The sequence below is a fragment of the Triturus cristatus genome, chromosome 6, assembly GCF_964204655.1.
Source record: "Triturus cristatus chromosome 6, aTriCri1.1, whole genome shotgun sequence".
NCBI classification, from domain to species: domain Eukaryota; kingdom Metazoa; phylum Chordata; class Amphibia; order Caudata; family Salamandridae; genus Triturus; species Triturus cristatus.
The window spans coordinates 41,549,168-41,572,169 of record NC_140589.1 but is presented as its reverse complement, the minus strand read 5'-3'; the positions used below and the strand labels follow the sequence as shown (position 1 = coordinate 41,572,169).

At 45.0% G+C, this 23,002-nt stretch overlaps 1 protein-coding gene across 2 annotated transcripts in view; it reads right to left on the bottom strand.

Annotated features, from left to right (window-relative positions):
• Positions 1-23,002, bottom strand: part of MOCS1 (molybdenum cofactor synthesis 1) — a 285,312-nt gene that overhangs the window by 85,868 nt on the left and 176,442 nt on the right. For both annotated transcript variants that reach the window (XM_085610229.1, XM_085610231.1), the window contains exon 7: positions 12,004-12,116. In XM_085610229.1, the coding sequence (XP_085466355.1) occupies positions 12,004-12,116 (113 nt within the window). The remainder of the gene's footprint in view (positions 1-12,003; positions 12,117-23,002) is intronic.

The window sequence follows — 23,002 nt, the reverse complement described above, 5'->3', positions numbered from 1 at the left end:
ATTTGAAAATACTTAAGCAGCATTGTAAAAAGCTGGAACGCTGCTGGCCTAAGGAATACTGTCCGGTGGCTAAGAAGACTCTTAGAGAAGCCCAGAAAAGATATTACACGGCTATTGGTGAGGCCAAACGAGTGTATTATGCCGAGCGGATAGTCGGCTTGCAATAATTCAAGGGAAATCTTTTCCATCGTTCAGAGCTTTATGGACCCTAAGGCAGAGACCAATAAACTCCCCACTTCAGCTGCCTGGTGCGAAAAGCTTTCATATTTCTTTATCAACAAGATTCGCGCCATCAAGGCAACGTTCACAAGTTAGAGCTTGCCTAGGCTGGATGCTGTGCCCTCTGTTGAGGTGCTGGCTCCTGCACCTATGCTGGAGGCCTTCTCTTCCATCGACTTGTCAGAGTCCCTTAAAATCTTGAAGTCCATGAAATGTGGGTCGCCATCGGACCCGTGCACGGCTAGGCTTTTGGCCTCCGTCGCAGTCTATCAACCCTGAGGTTAATACACTCATTAATCTTTCCTTTCAAGAGGCGAATGTCTCGGTGGAGTGGAAACAGGCGAAGATCCTCCCGTTACTAAAAAACCATCGCTGGATTCTGGGGACCCAGGGAATTATCGCCCTATCTCTCTGCTCCCCTGTATGGCGAAAATCTGTGAGAAGGCAGTCAACAAACAGCTCACTGATTTCGTGGAAGGCTCTAGCCTATTCCATCCGGTGCAATCTGGGTTTAGAGCTGCCAACAGCACGGAGTCCACTTTAGTTGAAGTCTCTGAAGCTATTCAAAACTGCTTTGACTCTGGTGGAAGTGCTGCCCTTATAATGCTGGACCTGCAGGCAGCATTTGATACTGTTCTCTCTGCAAATTCGACCGAGACGTGGGTCTTTTCAGCCTTCAGCCCTCAGCCCTGGTGACCCGTGGACCTTACTGTTTGTTACCGCTCTGAAGCGGTCTCGGCTCCCGCCGCCGCACTGTCATCTCACGCGGCCGCAGTGGGGAGACCGGACCGGACTTCAACACCCAGGAGTCCTAGCGCTCTTGGACCACGTGACCACGTGACCCCGATCAGCGCGCCAGGAGGCGCTTAAATTCACACCGCTGTTGCGGCTGAGCGGGTTCTCTCTGCAAATTCGACCGAGACGTGGGTCTTTTCAGCCTTCAGCCCTGGTGACCCGTGGACCTTACTGTTTGTTACCGCTCTGAAGCGGTCTCGGCTCCCGCCGCCGCACTGTCATCTCACGCGGCCGCAGTGGGGAGACCGGACCGGACTTCAACACCCAGGAGTCCTAGCGCTCTTGGACCACGTGACCACGTGACCCCGATCAGCGCGCCAGGAGGCGCTTAAATTCACACCGCTGTTGCGGCTGAGCGGGTTCTCTCTGCAAATTCGACCGAGACGTGGGTCTTTTCAGCCTTCAGCCCTCAGCCCTGGTGACCCGTGGACCTTACTGTTTGTTACCGCTCTGAAGCGGTCTCGGCTCCCGCCGCCGCACTGTCATCTCACGCGGCCGCAGTGGGGAGACCGGACCGGACTTCAACACCCAGGAGTCCTAGCGCTCTTGGACCACGTGACCACGTGACCCCGATCAGCGCGCCAGGAGGCGCTTAAATTCACACCGCTGTTGCGGCTGAGCGGGTTCTCTCTGCAAATTCGACCGAGACGTGGGTCTTTTCAGCCTTCAGCCCTCAGCCCTGGTGACCCGTGGACCTTACTGTTTGTTACCGCTCTGAAGCGGTCTCGGCTCCCGCCGCCGCACTGTCATCTCACGCGGCCGCAGTGGGGAGACCGGACCGGACTTCAACACCCAGGAGTCCTAGCGCTCTTGGACCACGTGACCACGTGACCCCGATCAGCGCGCCAGGAGGCGCTTAAATTCACACCGCTGTTGCGGCTGAGCGGGTTCTCTCTGCAAATTCGACCGAGACGTGGGTCTTTTCAGCCTTCAGCCCTCAGCCCTGGTGACCCGTGGACCTTACTGTTTGTTACCGCTCTGAAGCGGTCTCGGCTCCCGCCGCCGCACTGTCATCTCACGCGGCCGCAGTGGGGAGACCGGACCGGACTTCAACACCCAGGAGTCCTAGCGCTCTTGGACCACGTGACCACGTGACCCCGATCAGCGCGCCAGGAGGCGCTTAAATTCACACCGCTGTTCCCGCGTCGCGGGACCGCGCGCGGGCCGCGCCGGGAGAAGCCCGGGACAAGGGCGGGACCGTCTGTGGCCGTCCGGGGCCGGAGGAGGCTGGGCTGGGCCACCCCCCTGAGGTTCTGCGCAACGGACACAGGGATACCGGGACACTGTGCGAAGGTACTATTGTCAAAACTAACAGTAGGCGAGTGGCATCTTGTCGGTTGTGGAGGACGGGAGGTGCTCCACTCCCCCCTTGTTATTGTGGGGCACCACCGGGCAATAGGCTACTGTAAACTGAGGGGAACGTGATTGAAGTGTCAGGGGACATAACAGTTTATTTGTATTGAACTGTATCAGTGTGGTGTTAGAGAACCCCATGTCCAAAGTTAAACCTTCCTCCACCAAATCAACCATGGACAATTATTTGGTGAAGATGGTTGATAAAATAAATAAGGAGCGGAGGAAATCACTGGGGCGGGTGGAGGTAATCGACCCTAATCTTGTAGATACCAACCCTCCTTCTCACTTATCTGCAACAGACAATGTTACAGCCAACCATGAGCCCAGTAACCATGATGGAAACTATAACTTGGCAGACCTTAGTGTGCCTGCCCCCGCAGATGACACCAATATAGTTGACCCATCCCTTGAGGACCTATCATGTACTGGGGACTCTTCGACTGCTGCCACAGCGGCTACCTCATCACATAGAATACTACGTTCTAGTCGGTCACATAATAAGACATCCAACAAGACCGTGCATTCTAGGAGGGGGGGGGGTAGAACATTAATTAAAAGAATTGATTCCTTGGCCATGAATTCTACCCAAACCCCTCCCACTGTGATGGATAGTAACCCGGTTATTATTGAAAGTGGTCAGCTGGATCTTCTAATTAGCATGATTGATGCCAAGTTTGATTTACTAATCAAACCCTTAATGAATAAATTAGATATGGCAATTAATGAGGTGGCTAGGTTGGGAGGTTTGTTAGAATCTCATCTCAAAGAAAGCACTGGAGCTGAAGCAATCACTGAAACCCTAGTAAGCCGTGCTTCTCGACAGACCTCTGAGTCAGTTGACCCAGCGACCAATCCCCCCAAGGCCCCACTAAGTATGCCAGTTAATGTAAGTAGAAATCTCTCTGGCTCTTTGCTGATCCCGGATCAACAAGTTTCATCTTATATCCCTGGCTCTGGTGTAAAAAATTTGGGTACCTCAAGGCCCGACTTGCCCCCAGCCTGCGCCCCGTTCGTGGCGGTCCTTACAAATGTGCCACAAGTTAAAGAAAATGAGCGTAACTTTAGTGAAACTCATGTCTCTTTAAAAAACAAAACCGTGGATTGGCTGCACCGGGAATGTGGCTTCCCAGTAGCCTTGGCTAAGGACATCATAAGCACTAGAAGAGTTGATTGGATTGGGAGCTCGCATAAGACCTGTGGGGGTGATTGTATTATTGTTAATTTCCGTAACCCGCACCTTGCTTCCACAGCTCTGTTAAGAGCGCAATCCTCTCCCTCATTGGAAAAAGGGATATCCCTTCGGCCTTTAGGATATTTTTACAGACACCATAATACCCGTCAAAATACTGCACACCCAGGGGTGAGGGAAAAAGATAAGTATGTTCCCCCTGGTCCTATCTTTACCACGACAAATAGATTTGAAGCATTGAGTGGTTTAGATGGGAATGATTGACTGGGGATAGATCCGTCTGAGCCAACTATTGTGGCTAATATCACAGGAGACGAGGGATGGACTGAAGTAGCGAGGGCTCTAGACTTAGTGAATGTTAATGGGACTGTCACTGCCACTGGAAATCTTGACAAATGTGAAGACGAGAGCTGTGCTCTTTTGCCTAGTGACCAGCCCTGTAGCCCCATCCACCCCGACTCCAATAGCCCTTCCTCTCGCCTTAGATCACGGAATCAGAGTACCTGTTCGATCGCTAGCTGGAACATTGCTGGACATTCCTCTAAGACTATTTGCCCAGGATGGGTTGAACTTATTAACAGTTTTAACATTTTATGTTTCCAGGAAACCTGGTGTGTTGATCCAATCAATTACAATGGCTTTGTCTCTTATAACCTACCAGCTGAGGCCTCATCATCGGGTAGAGCCAAGGGTGGCCTTTTGGTTATGATTGCTGTTGATATCCCTGTCAAAGTCAAAAAACACGTGTTGGTTGGAACACATTCTCAGATCTTATGGCTACAACAGGAGCAGGACAGGAATATGCTTTTAATTAATTTTTATAACAATGTCTTTGACAACTCAAGGTACCAGGTTGTACTTGCTTTAGAATCTGCTATGGAAAGTATAGTAACCAAGTTTGATATTGTCTTTGATATCATTTGGGTGGGAGACTTTAATACAACGGTGTGCCCCTTCGCCACCCAAAAGGTGTGTGGTTTTATTGACTGTTGGGGAGACGGGGTTCCTCACTTTCCTCACAACGCATATGGTAATTCCTTGAATAAAATTTTAATGACATATGATATGGAAATATTGACTAATCAGACTAACAATCTAGGTGAAGTTGTCCCAACTTATACAGGAAGGAACGCCAATACAGTGATTGACTTTATTTGTTTATCATCTGGGATCATTCCAAGGTGTTCTACACCTGTGGTGGTAGACAACCTGATTAGCGATCATAATTGTATCACAGCAGAGTTAATTCTATGGAAGGAACGACCTGTGTCTGCCCCATGTATTATTACTAATATAGAGCCCCACCGCCCTAATGGTATTCGTATTAGATGGAAAGGTAATAAAGCAGACATCCAGTCTAATGTCATTGTGTCAAATTGTCTCAAAGAAATAGTTACTATATTAGAACGGGAGGAGGATAATGTTGAAATTTTGCATACTTTTATTAATCTTAACCTAATTATAAGTAGCAACTTTATTGTACCGCACAAGGGTACGAAACACCAGCCCAAGGGATGGTTTGATCATGCATGCACTACCGCACTTAAAAAACTTAAAACAGCACTGTCAGATAAGAAGAGAGACGCTGGAACCATCAGGGAATTACGAGGGATTTACCAGATGGCTACCAAGTCCAGGAAAAATGAACTTAGACAAGAGGCCTGGGAAAAATTAGATCTAGCAGCTACTACAGCGGACTCTTCTTTATTTTGGGCAACAGTAAATAGCCCTTTTCTGAAGGACGAAAAGATCCCAGAATTAACAGCTAATGTTAGTTCGGAGAGCTGGGTTACCCACTTCTCCCAGATCTTTGATTCGACCAAAACTGGAGAATTCCATGACGACAGATGGCCTGTTATACCCCTGGATATTACTATTGCTGAAGTGTGGGATAGTATCAAATCCAGCAAGGGTGGGAAGGCCCAGGGACCTGACGGGGTCCCTATTGACGTCTATAAAACAGTACCTGAACTATGGGGCCCATTGCTCACAAAAGTTTTTAATACTGCCGTACGTTTTGGGGTCCCACACACCTGGGAAGAATCCATTATCGTACCGATTTTTAAAAAAGGTGACAGGGGGGATGCAAAGAACTATCGCCCAATATCCCTCCTGGACTCCTCGGTGAAAGTCATGAGCCGGGTACTCATGGTCAGGTTAGAAGAATGGGCCAAGTCCAATAATATTCTTGTGGACTCCCAATACGGCTTCAGGCCGGGCAGAGGAACATTGGAACAATGCCTCAACTTAGATTTAATCATAGGCAAATATACTAAGGCAAAAAAAGGATCGCTCTATCTCTGCTTCGCAGACTTGAGTAGTGCCTTTGACATGGTGGATCATAGTATTCTATGGTCTACGCTATTGGAATTGGGGGCCCCAGAGGCGATTGTTTACTTTCTAGCTAGACTTTACGCTAAATTGAATTCTAGTGTCCGCTATGGCCAGGCCGGGGAGTGTACACCTAAGTTTGGGGTTAGACGGGGAATTAGGCAAGGGTGTGTGCTTGCCCCTTTGCTTTTTATTCTTTTTATTAACCAAGTGGACGCTGCTTTAAAGGAAATAGCGGCTGACGCACCAAAAATAAAAGATTTCAGCGTCCCCGTACTTCTCTATGCGGACGACGCTGTAATTTTGTCTAGGACCCCTATTGGTCTGCAGCGTTTGATGGACAGGTTTTTGCTGTTCATCAATGATAGAAAACTGTTGATCAACAAGACTAAAACTTTCATTATGGAATGCGGGGCGGTGTGTAAGAAGCCTCATGCCTATTTTTTAGAAGGTCACAAGGTGTCTACAGTGGAATCTTTCAATTATCTTGGCATCACCTTTTCTAAATCAGGCAGCTGGACTAGTGAGATTAATAACGTCCAGGCTAGAATGGCAAAAAACTCGCACGGAGTGTTCAAATTCGCTACAAACATTGGAGACAAACGGATCAAAGATATGTTGACAATCTTTAAAATGAGATGTCTGTCCGTGGCCCTCTATGGGGCCGGAGTGTGGGGGCATACAAAGACAGGGAACCTGCAAGTAGAGGAAAACCACTTTTTAAAAAGGTTGTTGTGTCTACCTAAATCTGCCACAAATGATCTGGTTCATAGAGAACTAGGTATCTCCCACCTCTCAGATTTATTGGCACTAAGGCCCCTAATGTTGTGGCGTTCTGTATGGTTAAAAGAAGAAACCTCCCTAAGCAGAGCAATTATTGGTGATTGTCTCTCCATCGATGGCCATATGAAAATTCCTTGGATTAAATATGTCATTAATTGTTACCTCGAGATTTATGGTATTAGTCTTAAAAATGACTGTAACGCCTCCTCCAGTCTGTCTAAAAATGTGATGAAATCTGTTTTTATGAATTTTGTACAAAATCAAAGGGAAAAAACTAGCAGAAATTTAAGTACATGTGTTTTTTATAGTAGTTTTTGCGATGGCGAGGGTTTCCAGTTATATCTGAGTTTAGTCACCCGGCCCTCCCATAGGTACGTTATCACCAGATTAAGGTTTGGGATAGTTCATCATCTGGTGGCCTACCCATATATAAAAAAATACCCGGTAGGCCCATGCCCATGCGATAACGTATCAGATCAAAGCACTATGCACTTTCTCTTGGATTGTAATCTTTATGATAATTACCGTCGAACCTATCTTAAACCCATCCTTTTAAAATATGGAGTAAGGAACAGGAAAGATGCTATGAAGCTGCTTTTTAAACCCTATCCTGATGTATGCTTTTTTACCGCAACCTACCTCTTATTAGCTATCAAAGCAAGGCCTGGTATGCTTTTTTAATTATTTATATTCTTAAATCATGTAACCTGTCTACATTTTAACTATGTATTGTTTGATGTATTTGATGTGTATTTTTTTGTTTGCTTTTATGGACTTGTTTTAAGCTCCGAATAAAGCCTTATGAACTGAACTGATACTGTTCCCCATTCGCTGCTTCTGGCGCGGCAGGCGGACATAGGTATCTCAGGGTTAGCTTGGAGGTGGCCGAAATCCTTCCTGGAGGTACGTTCACAACAGGTCTGGCTCCCCCCATTATTCTCCCCGCCTCAATCTGTGACCACGGGAGTGCCGCAGGGGTCTTCTTTGAGTCCCCAGCTCTTAAATAAATACGTCACCCCGTTGTCCAGTTGGCGGAAGAGCAGGATGCCAAGATCGTTGCTTACGCCGATGATACCCAACTTCTGTTTACTTGGGGTAAATCGGAGTGCTCTACTGTGAAGGCAAAAGAGTGTCTGATAGCTGTTTTCCGGTGGCTCTGTGCAGCTCAGCTCAAATGTAACTATGATAAGTCGGAAATCCTTCTTTATGGAAGGTTTCCCCCTGGTTCAGAGAATCTCTCTGGCCACCCGACTATCCCCTGCCATCTTCCTCTTGCCTACCAGTAAAAAATCTGGGTGTTTGGTTCGACAAGCAGCTGTCCTTCTCGACCCAAATAAAAAAACTGTCTGGGAGCTGTTTTGGGATATTAAAGGCCCTTAAGAAATTCCTTCCGCTGCTTCCTAGGACAGCGAAGGATACAGTGTTCCGGGCACTGATCCTATCCTGCGTTGACTACACCAACGCATTGTATATCGGCCTCCCAGATTATACTCTCAATAAACTGCAGGTGGTCCAAAATGCGGCAGCTAGGCTTGTGTTCTACATTCCTATTAGAAAGAGCGCTAAGCAACATCTGCGTATGCTGCCCTGGCTGCCTGTGATAAAACGTGTAAAGTTCAAGGCCCTGGTCATCGCGCACCGTGCTCTGCATGCTGGGGGGGGCCTGAATATCTTAGGAAGCGCTTTGCATTCTACACGCCTGCTAGACACCCGAGTTCAGAATCTCAGCTTCTTGCACAGATACCTCGTGCGCGCCTACAAAGAATGGGGGGCACGTCCCTTGCCGTTAGGGCAGCCACGGCTTGGAATTCTCTGCCCTTTTCTCCGCGTAGCATCCAGGATCTGGGGCAGTTTAAGAAACAGCTTAAAACGTTCCTGTTCTAATCGCTGCCCTTCCAGCACCTCAAGGCTCACGCCGGGACACTCCCAGGAGTATCTGTGCGTGGTATAAACTTCAATAACAATGACCGTATCTGCTGTGATCCATTCTTCAAGGCAGTGAAGAACTATCGGACTAAAGAATTTGTGTAAATTATCTATGAAAGTAATCGGTCTGTGTTTTATGGGATCCTTTCTACTTCCCTTCTTATACAGTGGACCAGTTTCTGCCCCATAGCAAGATGGGGCACTGCCCACAAATGTACTATGCACTAATGCAATTAAGAGTGGTGCTTAATTAGATTGAGACTTACAAGTCTGATAAGAGTCCTATCCAGCCCTGGGGCATTACCAGATTGCTGTGAGGTAATAGCTTTCGGACCTTCGGAAACCTTTAAGGGCTTCAAATTACATGTCCTGCCATATCAGATATTAAATCCTGTGTCCGCTTCAACATGGGATAAGGGGTCCCTCGAGTAGAGTATGTAATTCTGGGGCTAACAAATGTCCTTTGCCCCATGTATAGCGATGTTCTGATATAATTTTTGCGGGAGGCTACCAAGAGTTCCCCCCATAGTAGGACGGCCCAGCCTCATATGTCTTGCGTATACCCCTCCTAATTCGCTGAGGAGATGACTTGTACTCCAGGCCTTCTGTGATGTTTACCTCTAGCGAGCCTGAGGCTTGACGGACGAGGTTTCCTAGGACGCTTAGGGGGATGACCTGTTCACGCCAGGGTGGAGTTAGAGGGGAGAGTCCTGCATACCGCAGGAAGGGTCCACCACACGGAGGTTAGATGCCTTGAATTATGGGATACCTCTATTGTCACAAAGAACGACCCCAAGAAAGGAAAAGGATCACACTGTTCAAGATCTCTCGTGGAGAAACCATGAAATAGAATTTCTTGTATTGTACAGAATCTGACTAGTTTGGTGTGACGAGGGGTGGAAGAATCACTAACCGCCAGTGCCGGAAGCAGCTGTAGATAAGACTTTCCTGCATGCTGCACTAAATAATTCCTATGCGTTTACTTGAGTATTGATGAAAGTTGTTTCTAGCCTGTGCCATGAAACTCCAAGTCCAGCATTTTCTCCAGGGCTAACTACACTAGTGACCTCATAGGGCCAAAGGGGGCTGAAGTCCTGATAAAAATGGCTGTGCCTCGACCAGTACTTCTGGGAGCGCTAGCAACACTCATGCCTGACACTACTAACAGTAATCATAATGGGCCTGTAAATGTTAGTGAGTGCTCTTACACTACTCCTCGTCCTTTCCATATGATTACCCCTTTCACAGTACGTATTGTTACTGATTGCCTGTTATATGTAAGTGACATCAGCTATTTCTCATGCCACGCTTAGGTTGTGTATTGTTATTAGAACATGCCTCTTCGTGCGTGGTCGGCGAGCCTCGTTCTACGGCCGAGGAAGCCAACACTGGCATTAGAGGCATTTCTCTACCCGTTCTGTGGGGCTCAGGGATGTAGGTGCTGTTCCCATGGATTGTGTAGTGTCATCTTTAGGGCGCACATGTCGCAGGGATCCAGCTAACAGCAATGAGACTCCAGATGAGTCTATGAATACACAAAGAAGACAACCAAGAGACTGTGCAAGAGATCATGATGATTGTGGAGCCATTGGAGGGGAGTCGAGAGACAACAGCAGGATTAATGAGACTCAAGGTGAGTCTATGAATACACAAAGAAGACAACCAAGAGACTGTGCAAGGTATCATGACGATTGTGGAGCCATTGTAGAGGAGTCGAGAGACAACAGCAGGATTAATGAGACTCAAGGTGAGTCTATGAATACACAAAGAAGACAACCAAGACACTGTGCAAGGGATCATGACGATTGTGGAGCCATTGGAGCGGAGTCGAGAGACAACAGCAGGATTAATGAGACTCCAGGTGAGTCTATGAATACACAAAGAAGATAACCAAGAGACTGTGCAAGGGATCATGACGATTGTGGAGCCATTGGAGGGGAGTCGAGAGACAACAGCAGGATTAATGAGACTCCAGGTGAGTCTATGAATACACAAAGAAGACAACCAAGAGACTGTGCAAGGGATCATGATGATTGTGGAGCCATTGGAGCGGAGTCGAGAGACAACAGCAGGATTAATGAGACTCCAGAGGAGTCTATGAATACACAAAGAAGACAACCAAGAGACTGTGCAAGCAATTATGACGATTGTGGAGCCATTGGAGCGGAGTCGAGAGACAACAGCAGGATTAATGAGACTCCAGGTGAGTCTATGAATACACAAAGAAGATAACCAAGAGACTGTGCAAGGGATCATGACGATTGTGGAGCCATTGGAGGGGAGTCGAGAGACAACAGCAGGATTAATGAGACTCCAGGTGAGTCTATGAATACACAAAGAAGACAACCAAGAGACTGTGCAAGGGATCATGACGATTGTGGAGCCATTGGAGCGGAGTCGAGAGACAACAGCAGGATTAATGAGACTCAAGGTGAGTCTATGAATACACAAAGAAGACAACCAAGACACTGTGCAAGGGATCATGACGATTGTGGAGCCATTGGAGCGGAGTCGAGAGACAACAGCAGGATTAATGAGACTCCAGGTGAGTCTATGAATACACAAAGAAGATAACCAAGAGACTGTGCAAGGGATCATGACGATTGTGGAGCCATTGGAGGGGAGTCGAGAGACAACAGCAGGATTAATGAGACTCCAGGTGAGTCTATGAATACACAAAGAAGACAACCAAGAGACTGTGCAAGGGATCATGACAATTGTGGAGCCATTGGAGCGGAGTCGAGAGACAACAGCAGGATTAATGAGACTCAAGGTGAGTCTATGAATACACAAAGAAGACAACCAAGAGACTGTGCAAGGGATCATGATGATTGTGGAGCCATTGGAGCGGAGTCGAGAGACAACAGCAGGGTTAATGAGACTCCAGAGGAGTCTATGAATACACAAAGAAGACAACCAAGAGACTGTGCAAGCAATTATGACGATTGTGGAGCCATTGGAGCAGAGTGGAGAGACAACAGCAGGATTAATGAGACTCCAGATGAGTCTATGAATACACAAAGAAGACAACCAAGAAACTGTGCAAGCGATTATGGAGCCCTTGGAGGGGAGTCGGGAAACAACAGCAGGATTAATGAGACAAGCATGGAAAGACAGAGCAGTGAGTAAAAGAAAGATGGGCAGAGAGCGACAAGAGGCAGGAGGGAGAGACGTGGTCAACGAAAGGCAGAGGGAATGCACCTGAGAGGTATACTGATCATTTTGTGTCAGGGAAAAGCAGTAATAAAAACCAATTTTTATGCCATGACAAAAGCACTTCAACATCACACTATCCTGAGCACCCTCCTTTACCAGATGATCAAACCGCATTTTTGAGGGAATGTCCAGATCCTGTCATGTGTTCAGTCATATTCACTCATTCACAAGAGAGTGACAGAACATACCTTGGAAGTACTAGAGGCTTCCTCGGGGAGCCTCTCCAGCTCCGGCCATCTCTGGCGGATGGTGTCCAGCATCTCTTGGAAGCTCACCATCTTCTTGAAGTTCCATTTGTTGCCTGTCAGAAGATGAAAGCAGAGTCAGTCAGAGGGATACAGTGAATGATGCACACAACTCCAAACCTTGAGGCTGTGTGCATGGAAAACTACACAGAACGAGAAGAACTTCTACTCCCACAAGCGTACAATGCAGAAATATGCATCTCAAGGGTCATAGATGAGCTGAATTCCTATCAGATGAAAATAAACAATAAATTGTCTAGCTAATAGAATTTCTGAATAATGACTGCAAGAGAAAAAAAAACTAATACAAATATGCGTATGATGCCAATGGGTGACAGAAAATAGTTCAAACATGGGTGATGGGAAGAAATCTTCAATCCAAGTATGCCATCTTATTTCAATGAATATGCAAGCAGACTTAGAATAGCTGCTGTACTTTTGGGCTGAGGTTTTGGGGATTACAATCTGGTAATTTTCTGTGCAAGTGGCAGTGGGGAGCTTGTTTCATAGTCCAGGTCATTGCACTACAATACACACACGTTCTGTACTGTGGAGCACTCTGGGGTCTTAAATTATCTTTGGTAGAAATGAGGGGATTTTCAGGATCATTTTGATCTACTGTGCTGCAAAGCATTTTGGCAGCAAGGTTTGGAAAAGGGTTGTGTATTCCGGTTGACTGATGAAGAAGCTGGAACAGCTGCATAAGGACCACAAGGCAAACCATATATATTTGGCTACTGTGGGGAAGAAGATAATCTGCTGTCAATGATGATGGAGGAAATCCTAAGAACCAGGATCCAGTGATCTGGTCCTCCAGTGACAGAGTGACCAACGTGGAAGAATTGTCCTGCCTAGATGGGGCAGTAGAATGAGGGAGTGAGGGTCTTGGTGCTATTTAACACAAAAGAAGAGCAGCTATACATGGTAACCGAAAGGTGTCACAAAGCTGGTGCTCGCCAACGCTTCATGGAATGGCGACTTTCCAGTGCTTGGTCCTGCAGCTGAAAGCGCAGGTGGAGTAGTAGACTTCAGCACAGAGAGGAAACACTGTCTTGACATGGGAGAGATTTAGTTTCTGGAGTTATTGCAAACCATTTCCTCAAAATAGTTCACATATGAACCTATTACAATCTACAATTATTTTGCAAAAGGAACAATGCCTACTTCATCATATTAAGATGAGGAACTCAAGGACGCTGCGTACATACAGCCCAAAGACAGTAGTAGTTCAGTTCTCATTCAACATACGAAGACCCCACACACTACTTATTTTGTTTATCATTTCTTGCAGAACACTACAAGACAATAATATACAAAAATGCACTGCTGTTCTCGCGCTCAAACAGAAGCCTTCTAGAGCAAGTATTCCTTGGTCGTCAGAAGAACTCAGCCAAGGCAGAACATGTAGAAGTAAAACTGAAAGCACATGGCCAACCAGTGAACAAAGTGCAAATCCAACCTGCATGAAAAAACTCTAGAAATAGAAACACTTCACAAACGTACAATATACTTCAAAATCAACAAACACATCCCTACTCAGTCCTCAACTGAAAAATGGTCTCTGTCCAGGAAACATTTCACTTGCAAAATGAAGCTTATTAGCTCTATTGTGAATAGGCTGAAGCTCAACCCCCACACAATACCCAAACACAGGTGCCAAACATCACTAATGTATCAGAGAAGCATAAAAAAGGTTTTATTTCCATGCATGCATGTATTGTTCTTTGTAAAGTGTAAAGAAAGCTGAACAGCAAGAGAGCAAAGAACAAGAGATTAAAGCCTACAGTGCCAGGGCATCCATTAGAGCAGGTTTTTAATGGTGTGAGAGTGCTCTTTGCCAACCAGCCGTTCCAGATTCTTTCTAAAATACCCCTTACACACAAAAAAAGAAAACCCAACCTTGACTCCCATGCTCGTTCAAACTTCAGATCCATCCCCAATAACCATTTTAAGCAAAAAACGGGTAAGAAATGCATTGCAACGCAACGTACCAACGTATGGCTGTATGTATGAATGCATGTACGTACGTATGCAATATTTCTATAGCTCGCATATACTTAAAAGCAGCGGAGGTTGTACAGGGTCACTTACCAACAATCTATCAGCTCCTTATTGATCAGACTACCCTTCAGGAAGCGTGTCCACGAGCCTCCACCAAGATCATAGATGGTGAACTGATAATGCTCTTGTGGGCAAATGTGATCTGGAGCAGTGCAAAGGCGCGACCTTAGAAGGACTCTTCAGGAATACAATACACAGGATCGGTGCAGCAGCACCAAGGCCTTAGCTGCTTTCCAAAATTATGACAAACTTATCAGTGCTGCTTCTTAACATAAACAATTCTTCAAATTTTACTGATGGTTCTTTTCAAAAGATCATGCAATCATAGATTTGATTTAATGTGAGAGCTCAAAGCCAACACACGTTTCCCAATTTTGGGACATCATTTCACCAGTGCATTGACATTTCTCAACGAAAATTCTTCCCCGTTCCAGTTATGATGTAATCCTTAATTTATATATAAAAAAGGCACTGTGTGTCAAGGAAATATGGAAATAGAAAGTTTGTGACCATCACCTATCATCAGAATGCATCAAAAGTTAATACAAAGTTTTTGCAAGAATAATGCACTCATTCAACAATAATTGCAGTTCTAGTGTAGGATTTCCACCGGTAATGTAAACTAACACCAGGACAGCAACACTGTATGATCATCACAATGTTACCGTTTCTTTCTTACTTCCCAAGCTCAACTCTCAAAAACAGAAAAACTTGCAAGTTCCACCAATAATCTGACCAATAATAGACACCTGAACTCCAGGTAATGGGATTCTGTGAAACCTTTGAGATTAGTAAACCTCTGCCTATGACAGACAATAAACCTGTTGCTGCTCTCGGATGGCGTCGGATCAGCTGTACCAGCATTAGTGATATCCGCCGCTGACTCACGAACACGAGTCTACCTTGGCCACAGTGAAAGCTGTCCTTCACTCAGACACCACCAAGAACCCGACTGGACCTCTGTCCTGGAGGAGTTACTGAGCTCCCTCGCTTCCGCTATGTACTTCAAAATGCACCTTTCGAAGTCCCAGAGAGGCTCTTCAGCCTTCTGGGGTTCCTATAGATGTAGAATTCCAGAATGTCACTAAATGCTTTATACAAAGGGGTATACGACAGGCATCGTTCTCCCAAACCTACGTAACTACAGCCTATGCGCATACTGGCAAAAACGACTGATGGGCCTTTGAGGAACATAGTGAACAATCCTTGAAAATAGCTGGCACCGGTGAAGAAGGTTCCAAGCATTACTTATACAGTGGGGCTCGAGCATTACCCTTCCTTGCTCCACAGAGGAAGGTATAAAGGCATGGATGAAAGGCACTAGTGAGACTCGGCGGAAGCGACAGTAAAGACAATTCCTTTGCAGGAGAGACTCTGCATGATCCAAGTCACAAGAACACCAGGGTTTGGAAAATGGGACCTAACTGGTATTATAAGGATGGAAGATGAATGGCGGTCAAAGGTCATGTTGTCCTTCTCCTAGATGTGTGAGGAATATAACATGTGCCAGAAGGCGCACAAAAGGATTGCCAGGCTCCCGCAGCGCAGGAGCTCACTAAGGACCTGCCGAAGTTTTTACCTCCTGGGGACATTTTGGCTGGAGACACCCGAGCGGAGCAGGGACACCGAATCTCATTTCCAGGCACTTCACGCGGCGCGCATGCCGCCAACATAATCACCCAGCGCCAGGAGGCGCACAAAAGGATTCCGCAGCGTGGGACAAGCGCGGGTGTGCCCGGGCAGCGCCTGGGCCAAGGGTGAGCCCATCAGCGCCCGTCCGAGACCGGATGAGGCTGGGCTGGGCCATTCCCCTTTCATTTAATCTGCAATTAAACAAGGTACTGTACAACTGTTCCCTCTAACCTACCCAGATTTTGACTTCTGGAAAAAGATATTCGTGTCCATCAGGGAAGGTGTCACTACGGATTTACTTGACTTGTGCTCTCACTCTGAATTGACAGTTTTATGGACATTATGGTGTGGTTTGTATATTAAAAATGGGGAAAAGAAAATTACCCTGTAATAAACCTGACATACAGGGCACTAATCCTAAACAACTAAAAATGTCCATGCTAAACTATTTGACGGGTGCAGTAGGTGCGATAGACAAACAGATCTCTTCTGTAGAAGAGTCACTAAATATAGAAGCGCAGGGGCTAAAAGCTAATAAACAAGAAAAATCCTATGACAAATATATCTCCCCAAAAGGGACAGATGAGACCTGCCCTCCTGCAATCCAGAGCACCGGGTTGAACAGAAATGGTTGCATCCAAGTTACAAACGATGATATCGATGATGTTTCAGCCAGCGATCAGGATAGCGAGACTTTACCACCACCAAAAAGGCAGCGTAATCCAAAGCTCCTTATGACAATTGATAAACCCCAGGTAGAAGTCCGTCAAGCCCCCGTCCACAAAAGTCTTCTTAAAAACGCCACGAACAAAGCACAGGGGAAAAAAGGAAACTGGCAGAAACAAAAAAGGAAAGATAATTCTGCCCCTAAAACTAAAAGCAGAGTACAATCTTCTACTGATAGCAGCAAAATGGAAAAACTGCTCAACGAGCTAACAAGGAGCTAGGTTAGCCCAGATCGAAAAAACATTGGAAATGATTTTGGAAAATCGGACTTCGACCATACCGAATAGGAACTTACATGGTCTGGGCATTATCAATCACCCAGAAACAATAACTAGTCTCCGATCTCAAACCACTTCCAATAAACAAGTAGAAACGGTCAGTAAACTAGGATGTAGGGAGGGGACTCAAAGAAACCTTACTATAGAAATACAAGATAGCGATGATAGAAATGGAGCCAAGATATGTACCTTAGGGACGAGCACAGTAGCTAAACAACAGGGAGGTAGGCTTACACATGACATACAATCAAGATCAATTAATGCCACTTTTAAACCCCACGACTACCCAAGTGCGAGACATAATCTTGACCTCCCACCGCAGCAGCTCCCCTCACTGTGGTCCTGGCAAATGTTCCAGTCCTTAAGCCAGGAGAACTTGAAACATGAACTACGTTAAAAAACAAGGTCATACATTTTCTGGGAAATTGAGTAGGTTTGTCGGCAGAATTGTTTAGGACTTTTAAAATGGTAAGGCGTGTACCCTGGGTAGGAAGGAGTAAGAAATTCTTCAGTGGGGATTGCGTTGTCCTATCCCTTGGTTCACCATCTCTGGTTAGGGAAGTATTGAATAGGGCAGAGGAAATGATGATTACTGAAACCGGTATAAATATTTTCCATTTAGGCTTTTTTTACCGCCCAAGTCGGTTTAATATGTAAAAGGATATACCTTGTAGGTTACAACCACCCACCAGAATGAATTACAATTTGGAGACACAAAACAGATTTGAAACCCTACAATCGCTAGACGTGAATGATTGACTTACGGTCAAGAGAGGACAGAAGGCTAATACTGGGGAGATCAATAACTCAAACGAATATGAAGGGAGTAGGTACAACACTAGTACCACCAGGAGTCCAAAAAGGATAGAGTATATCCAGATATAAAGGGAGGCAATGGTGGAACTGGGATTGGCACCACTGACCGACTAGATTTAAGCTTGCCTAGTGCTCCAACCCGTGAAGAGCGCACAGGTTTGGAAATAGACCATCAGCTTGAAACCGGTCTAGGAGCAACAAGCACGATTGAATTTACTAACCAAAATACCATTAGAGTACTATTTTGGAACGTGTCCGGTCTGCAGAGTAAAGCATATAATCTAGCCTGGCACGACTTTATTAAAAAAATTGATATCCTGTACCTCCAGGAAACGTGGATGGTGGAGGAATTACACATCAAAGGATACAAGACATACTACATGTCGGCTATCCACTCAAATCGTGTTAGACATAAGGGAGGGCTTAGCATATATATTTCAAATCTAGTGGAGACACAAAAAATATCATTGCTGATATTTACACATTTTTATCAGATAGTACAGATTCACCTGGTTGAAAATTGCATTTTAACTGTGGTAAACTTCTATAATAATATAGAGAAGGGCTACCTGGCAGATACCCTAAGGCAGCTCAGTGATGATATTGGCAATCTGAGTACCTCCAAGGATAAAGATATGATCACCATTTGGGGGGGGGGGGGGGTGGGTGGAGGGGGGGGGGGGAGAGATTTTAACGCTAGCTTGTGTTCCAAACCAGGGGCAGGCACTTGTGGCCTAATAATCACAGAGGACGACCAACTAGTCCACTTCGACCATACGGTGCGGGGTGTAAACTTTAATGAACGCTTATTTTTCCACTACTTTGGTTTTGCAAATAGACTGTGTTCTCCTAGCGTTGATTTTGATTATACTTTTGTAGGTTGGGGCTGCCAATCCATAATAGATTTCAATTTAGTTCCAAATTGCTATACAAATCGGGTAGCAAATTTTAAAACTCACTTAAACGTCATGAGTGATCACCTGCCCTTAAGTATTGACTTAATATTACCAGACATGCCAGCCCAGCAATTAAATATTAAACTGGCTTGGACCCAGGGTCTCCGTCTCTCTAGCCAAAATGGATATAAACTAAGATGGGATAATTGTAACACGACCGAAATAATTAAGCAAATCATCACAAAGGCTTATGATTCAATTTTAACTTGTTTGCAGGAAGATTCTTCCCACGCAACTACTCTGAATGCCTTTTTACAGATTACTTCTACTGCCCAAGATCCTCTTAAAGCCGGTAATAGAACCAGACGAGACTCTAAAAAGAGGTGGTTTGCTAAAAAATGCACAAAGGCATATTCCAGATTAAAAGAGGCCCTACATAGGACAGAAAGAGATTATGATGAGATTAGGAAATGCAGAACATTTTATAATTTAGCAAGAAAAAAACGAAAGAAAGAATTGAAAAACGAGGCGTGGACGACTCTCCATGAGGCATCACTCAGTAAAGATTGTACTTTGTTCTGGCGGGCAGTGAATGCGCCATTTTTTTAATCTAATGACGCTGCGTCGATTACAATTGCAATAGACGAAAAGGCATGGGTAGATTATTTCTCAAAGGTCTATAGTACACAGGGACATGATGAAATCACCTCTGATCCTCTAACCTCACAGGTGGAAAACCCTATTACCTTTACCTCAATTGAATTAGAAATATCCCTTGATGAGGTAACCGAGGCAATTATTTCCAGTAAGGGTGGTAAGGCCCCTGGACCAGACGGCCTCCCTATCGATCTATTTAAAACCACCCCTTTACTCTGGTCACCTTTGATAACTAGGGTACTGCAAGCAAGTTGTGCCAACAGCTTTTTGAAAACATGGGCGGAGTCTGTTATCGTCCAGATTTTTAAGAAAGGGGAGCGAGAAAATCCGGCATGCTACCGCCCAATTTCTTTACTCGACTCCTTGAAGAAAGTCATGTGCCGAGTTGTTTTGAATACATTACAAACCTGGGCGGATGACAACAATATAATTAGTGACGTGCAATATGGTTTTAGACAAGGGTTAGGGACAGTTGAACAAACTTTGAATCTAAGTATTTTAATCGGGAAGTACACACAGGCAAAGGGTGGGAGACTCCACTTGGCTTTTGTAGACTTAACAACCACCTTTGACTGTGTGATACATAACCTGTGGAGCATACTTATTAATTTAAAAGTTGACCCGGTATTGATTCAGTTTTTAAAACAACTATACTCTGGGGCCACAGCTAAGGTGCGTTACGGCATGAATGGGGAATATACTACGCCATTCACCGTAGATAAGGGGTGCGGCAAGGGTGTGTTCTTGCACCATTCCTTTTAAATCTTTATACCAATGCCCTGGAGCAGGAGCTTGAAGGAACGGCGTAGGATCCTCCGTATGTCAATAAACGGCCGATAGTTACCCTCTTGTACGCTGACGACGCGGTCTTAATGGCCCGCATACAACTAGGTCTGCAAAAAGCACTTTTAACTTATTCATGCTTTATAAACAAATTAGGCTTGAAATTAAATGAAAAAAAAAACCTTTGTGATGAGTTGTGGGAAAGGGAGAATTAAATGTAACAGCCTCCCCCTGGGGGATAAAAGAGTAGATTTCACAAACTCTGTTACTTACCTTGGTGTATTGTTCACTAATACGGGCTCTTGGGGCCCAGCAGTGAAAAGCAGGAGTTTGCTATTTATGAAGGCGACTGTCGCCCTTGTCAATTTCTCAAAGAAAATGGGAAAAAGGCCCCCTGGTATACTCCTCAAAATGTTTCAGGCCAAATGTTTAAACATTGCAATATACGGGGCCGGTGTCTATGATTCAACGCGTAGAAAATGCATTTTTAAGATTGATTTTAGCTGTACCAGCAAGCTCCCTGGTTTTTAATTGCCATAGCGAGTTAGGTATCCCCTACGTTTCCAACATCATAAAAATACAACCCATATTGCTATGGCACCGTGTATGGATATCAAGCCCCTAAATAAAGAAATAATCAAGGATTCTATTAATCTGGATCAGGCTAACAAGATCATGTGGCTGAATTACGTGAAAATATTCTTGAGTGACATTGGCCACCCTGAATACTATTTCACTCCTGAGAAAATGAATTCTATCTCTAGAAAGGATTTCAAAATAAGTTGTTCCACTCATTTGGAATCACTTCGATTTACCCAGGAGGCTAGTAAGGGAACGGTGGTTCAACATCAAAGGACTTTATCTACATATGGTATCCAACCGTATCTCCTATGTTGCACGGGGGGATACGATAGATATCTTTTAACTCGTTTTAGGTTCAATAGCTTCCACCGATTGGTCAGTTACCCAGAAATAAATGACTGGTCCAGAGAACTTTCTCCTTGCCCTTGTGATAATGTATCCTTACAATCCACTCTTCATGTGATCCGGTTTTGTAAACTCTATGAAAAAGAAAGAAGAAGATGGATTCTCGCTTTGCTAAAACAGGCTGGCTGGAGACAATGTAGACCAGCGTTTTTATACCTACAATTTCTAGATAGTACATTTTTAGTATGTGCTGAGACTGGCTATTTGAAAAATATTATGAGAACTAGAAAAAGCGTAAATGTATGAAATCTATTCGTGATTGTTGTTTGGAAAGTATCATTATATAAACTAACCTACCCGAATGAACTTTTTGCACCATGTGATAAGCCAACGTTTTTAACAAATGTACATATCAGACCTTTTTATCCTTCCCCTTTTTTTACCAGTTTTTATCTATGCTTGTTCTTTTATGATTTTAAATGTCTAAAATTGAATTAAGCTAATTTTGAACTTATACGGCTTCCTGCAGGATGGTTAGGGGTGAATGCAGAAACCTATGGGCAGCACACAAGAACTGCAGCCAAGTCTGACACTACTGCTGGAAGTGTAGGGTTGGGAATTTGGTGATCTCCAGGCATAATGAAGCATTTGTTCATTTGGCTCTGGTGATGTCAAGATGGGATACAGCTGAGGTTTGGGGCAGTCGAACGATACCAGCAAGGAACGATGGAGCAGAAGTGTAAACAGGCGTATAGAAGCCGAAAGGGTGATCCAGCAGAACAGAAGCTGTCTGGGTAAGTTTACTAAACTAAGCAGAATGAAGACACCTCTCTGGACTTTGGTGAACACTGCAATGCTTCACAGACCTGATGCAAAGGCAGAAAACATTTTGGATTTTGTTTTGAGGTTGGGCTTATAGTAGGAATGAAATAAGATCTTGCGGTTGCCTACAAGGCTGTCATTGAACTGCTTTGATAAGACCATGTGAAGGCAGTGACCTGCGGATTTGAAATCTGGCTTACGTTTTGTTTACTTTCAAAATGGGTAGGGGGGAATGGGGAGGTAGGGAAACAATAAAAAATATATATATATGAGACAAAAACGCAAACCACAAACTATGAAAATAAACTTCTTTAAATTATACAGATAATTAAAAATAAAAGTTAGAAGGAAGACGAAAATGAAGTTTAGATAAAAGAGAGGAAGGTGGAAGACTTGAAAGACCTCAAATACAAAAGATTAAAGAGATGTTTAAAACAGAAACAAAACCCAGGTAAAGGTGTTAACGAACGCATCAATGAAGACCTGCAAGTTAAACAGAAGATGCTCACGGTTGTCCTCTGGTCCTGATGCTGCGACTCCATCTTTGTACTGGCAATGATGTCCTATGGTTCCATCTCAGGATTACTGAGGGCGTTAGCTGGGATCTGGTACAAGATGCCTAGAAACTGACCGAGTAATGTCAAGGCTCTGCTGCGGCACCCATCCATTCTACATCCTTTGAGCCGCGCCTGCTACTATAAGAAGTACGTACCTACATGCGCCCGCCTGCCCCATTCATCCTTAACAAGACTGTTACACTGGTGACGAAGAACACGAAAGCAAAGAGAGAAGAGACAAGGAAGGATAAAGGGAAATAGTAAAAAGGACAAAATGCCTCCGTGGCCCCATCAGAGCCAATATCTGGTGGTCCAAAGAAGCATTTGAAGCCATCAGTGCCATGCTAAACAGCACAGACAGTGTATCCATGTGGTCACTGCTAGGGACCTGTCCATTGCGATCGTGACACATAGTAAATAGACTGCGCCCTCTATGAGTGGGTCAGGGCCAGTCATAGGACAAGCACAAGTCTAAGACACTTCACCTATGTCATGGTTCATGTACTGCTGCATCGGAGATGAATTGTGCAGGGTGGTTTTAAAATATCAGAAAGAAGATTACAGTGATTTCACTTTGGGATTTAAAGAGAGAGAGAAAGAGAGAGAGAGAAAGAGAGAGAGAGAGAAAGAGAGAGAGAGAGAGAAAGAGAGAGAGAGAGAGAAAGAGAGAGAGAGAAAGAGAGAGAGAGAGAGAAAGAGAGAGAGAGAGAGAAAGAAGAGAGAGAGAAAGAGAGAGAGGAGAGAGAGAGAGTAAGAGAGAGAAAGAGAAAAAAGAGAGAGAGAGAGA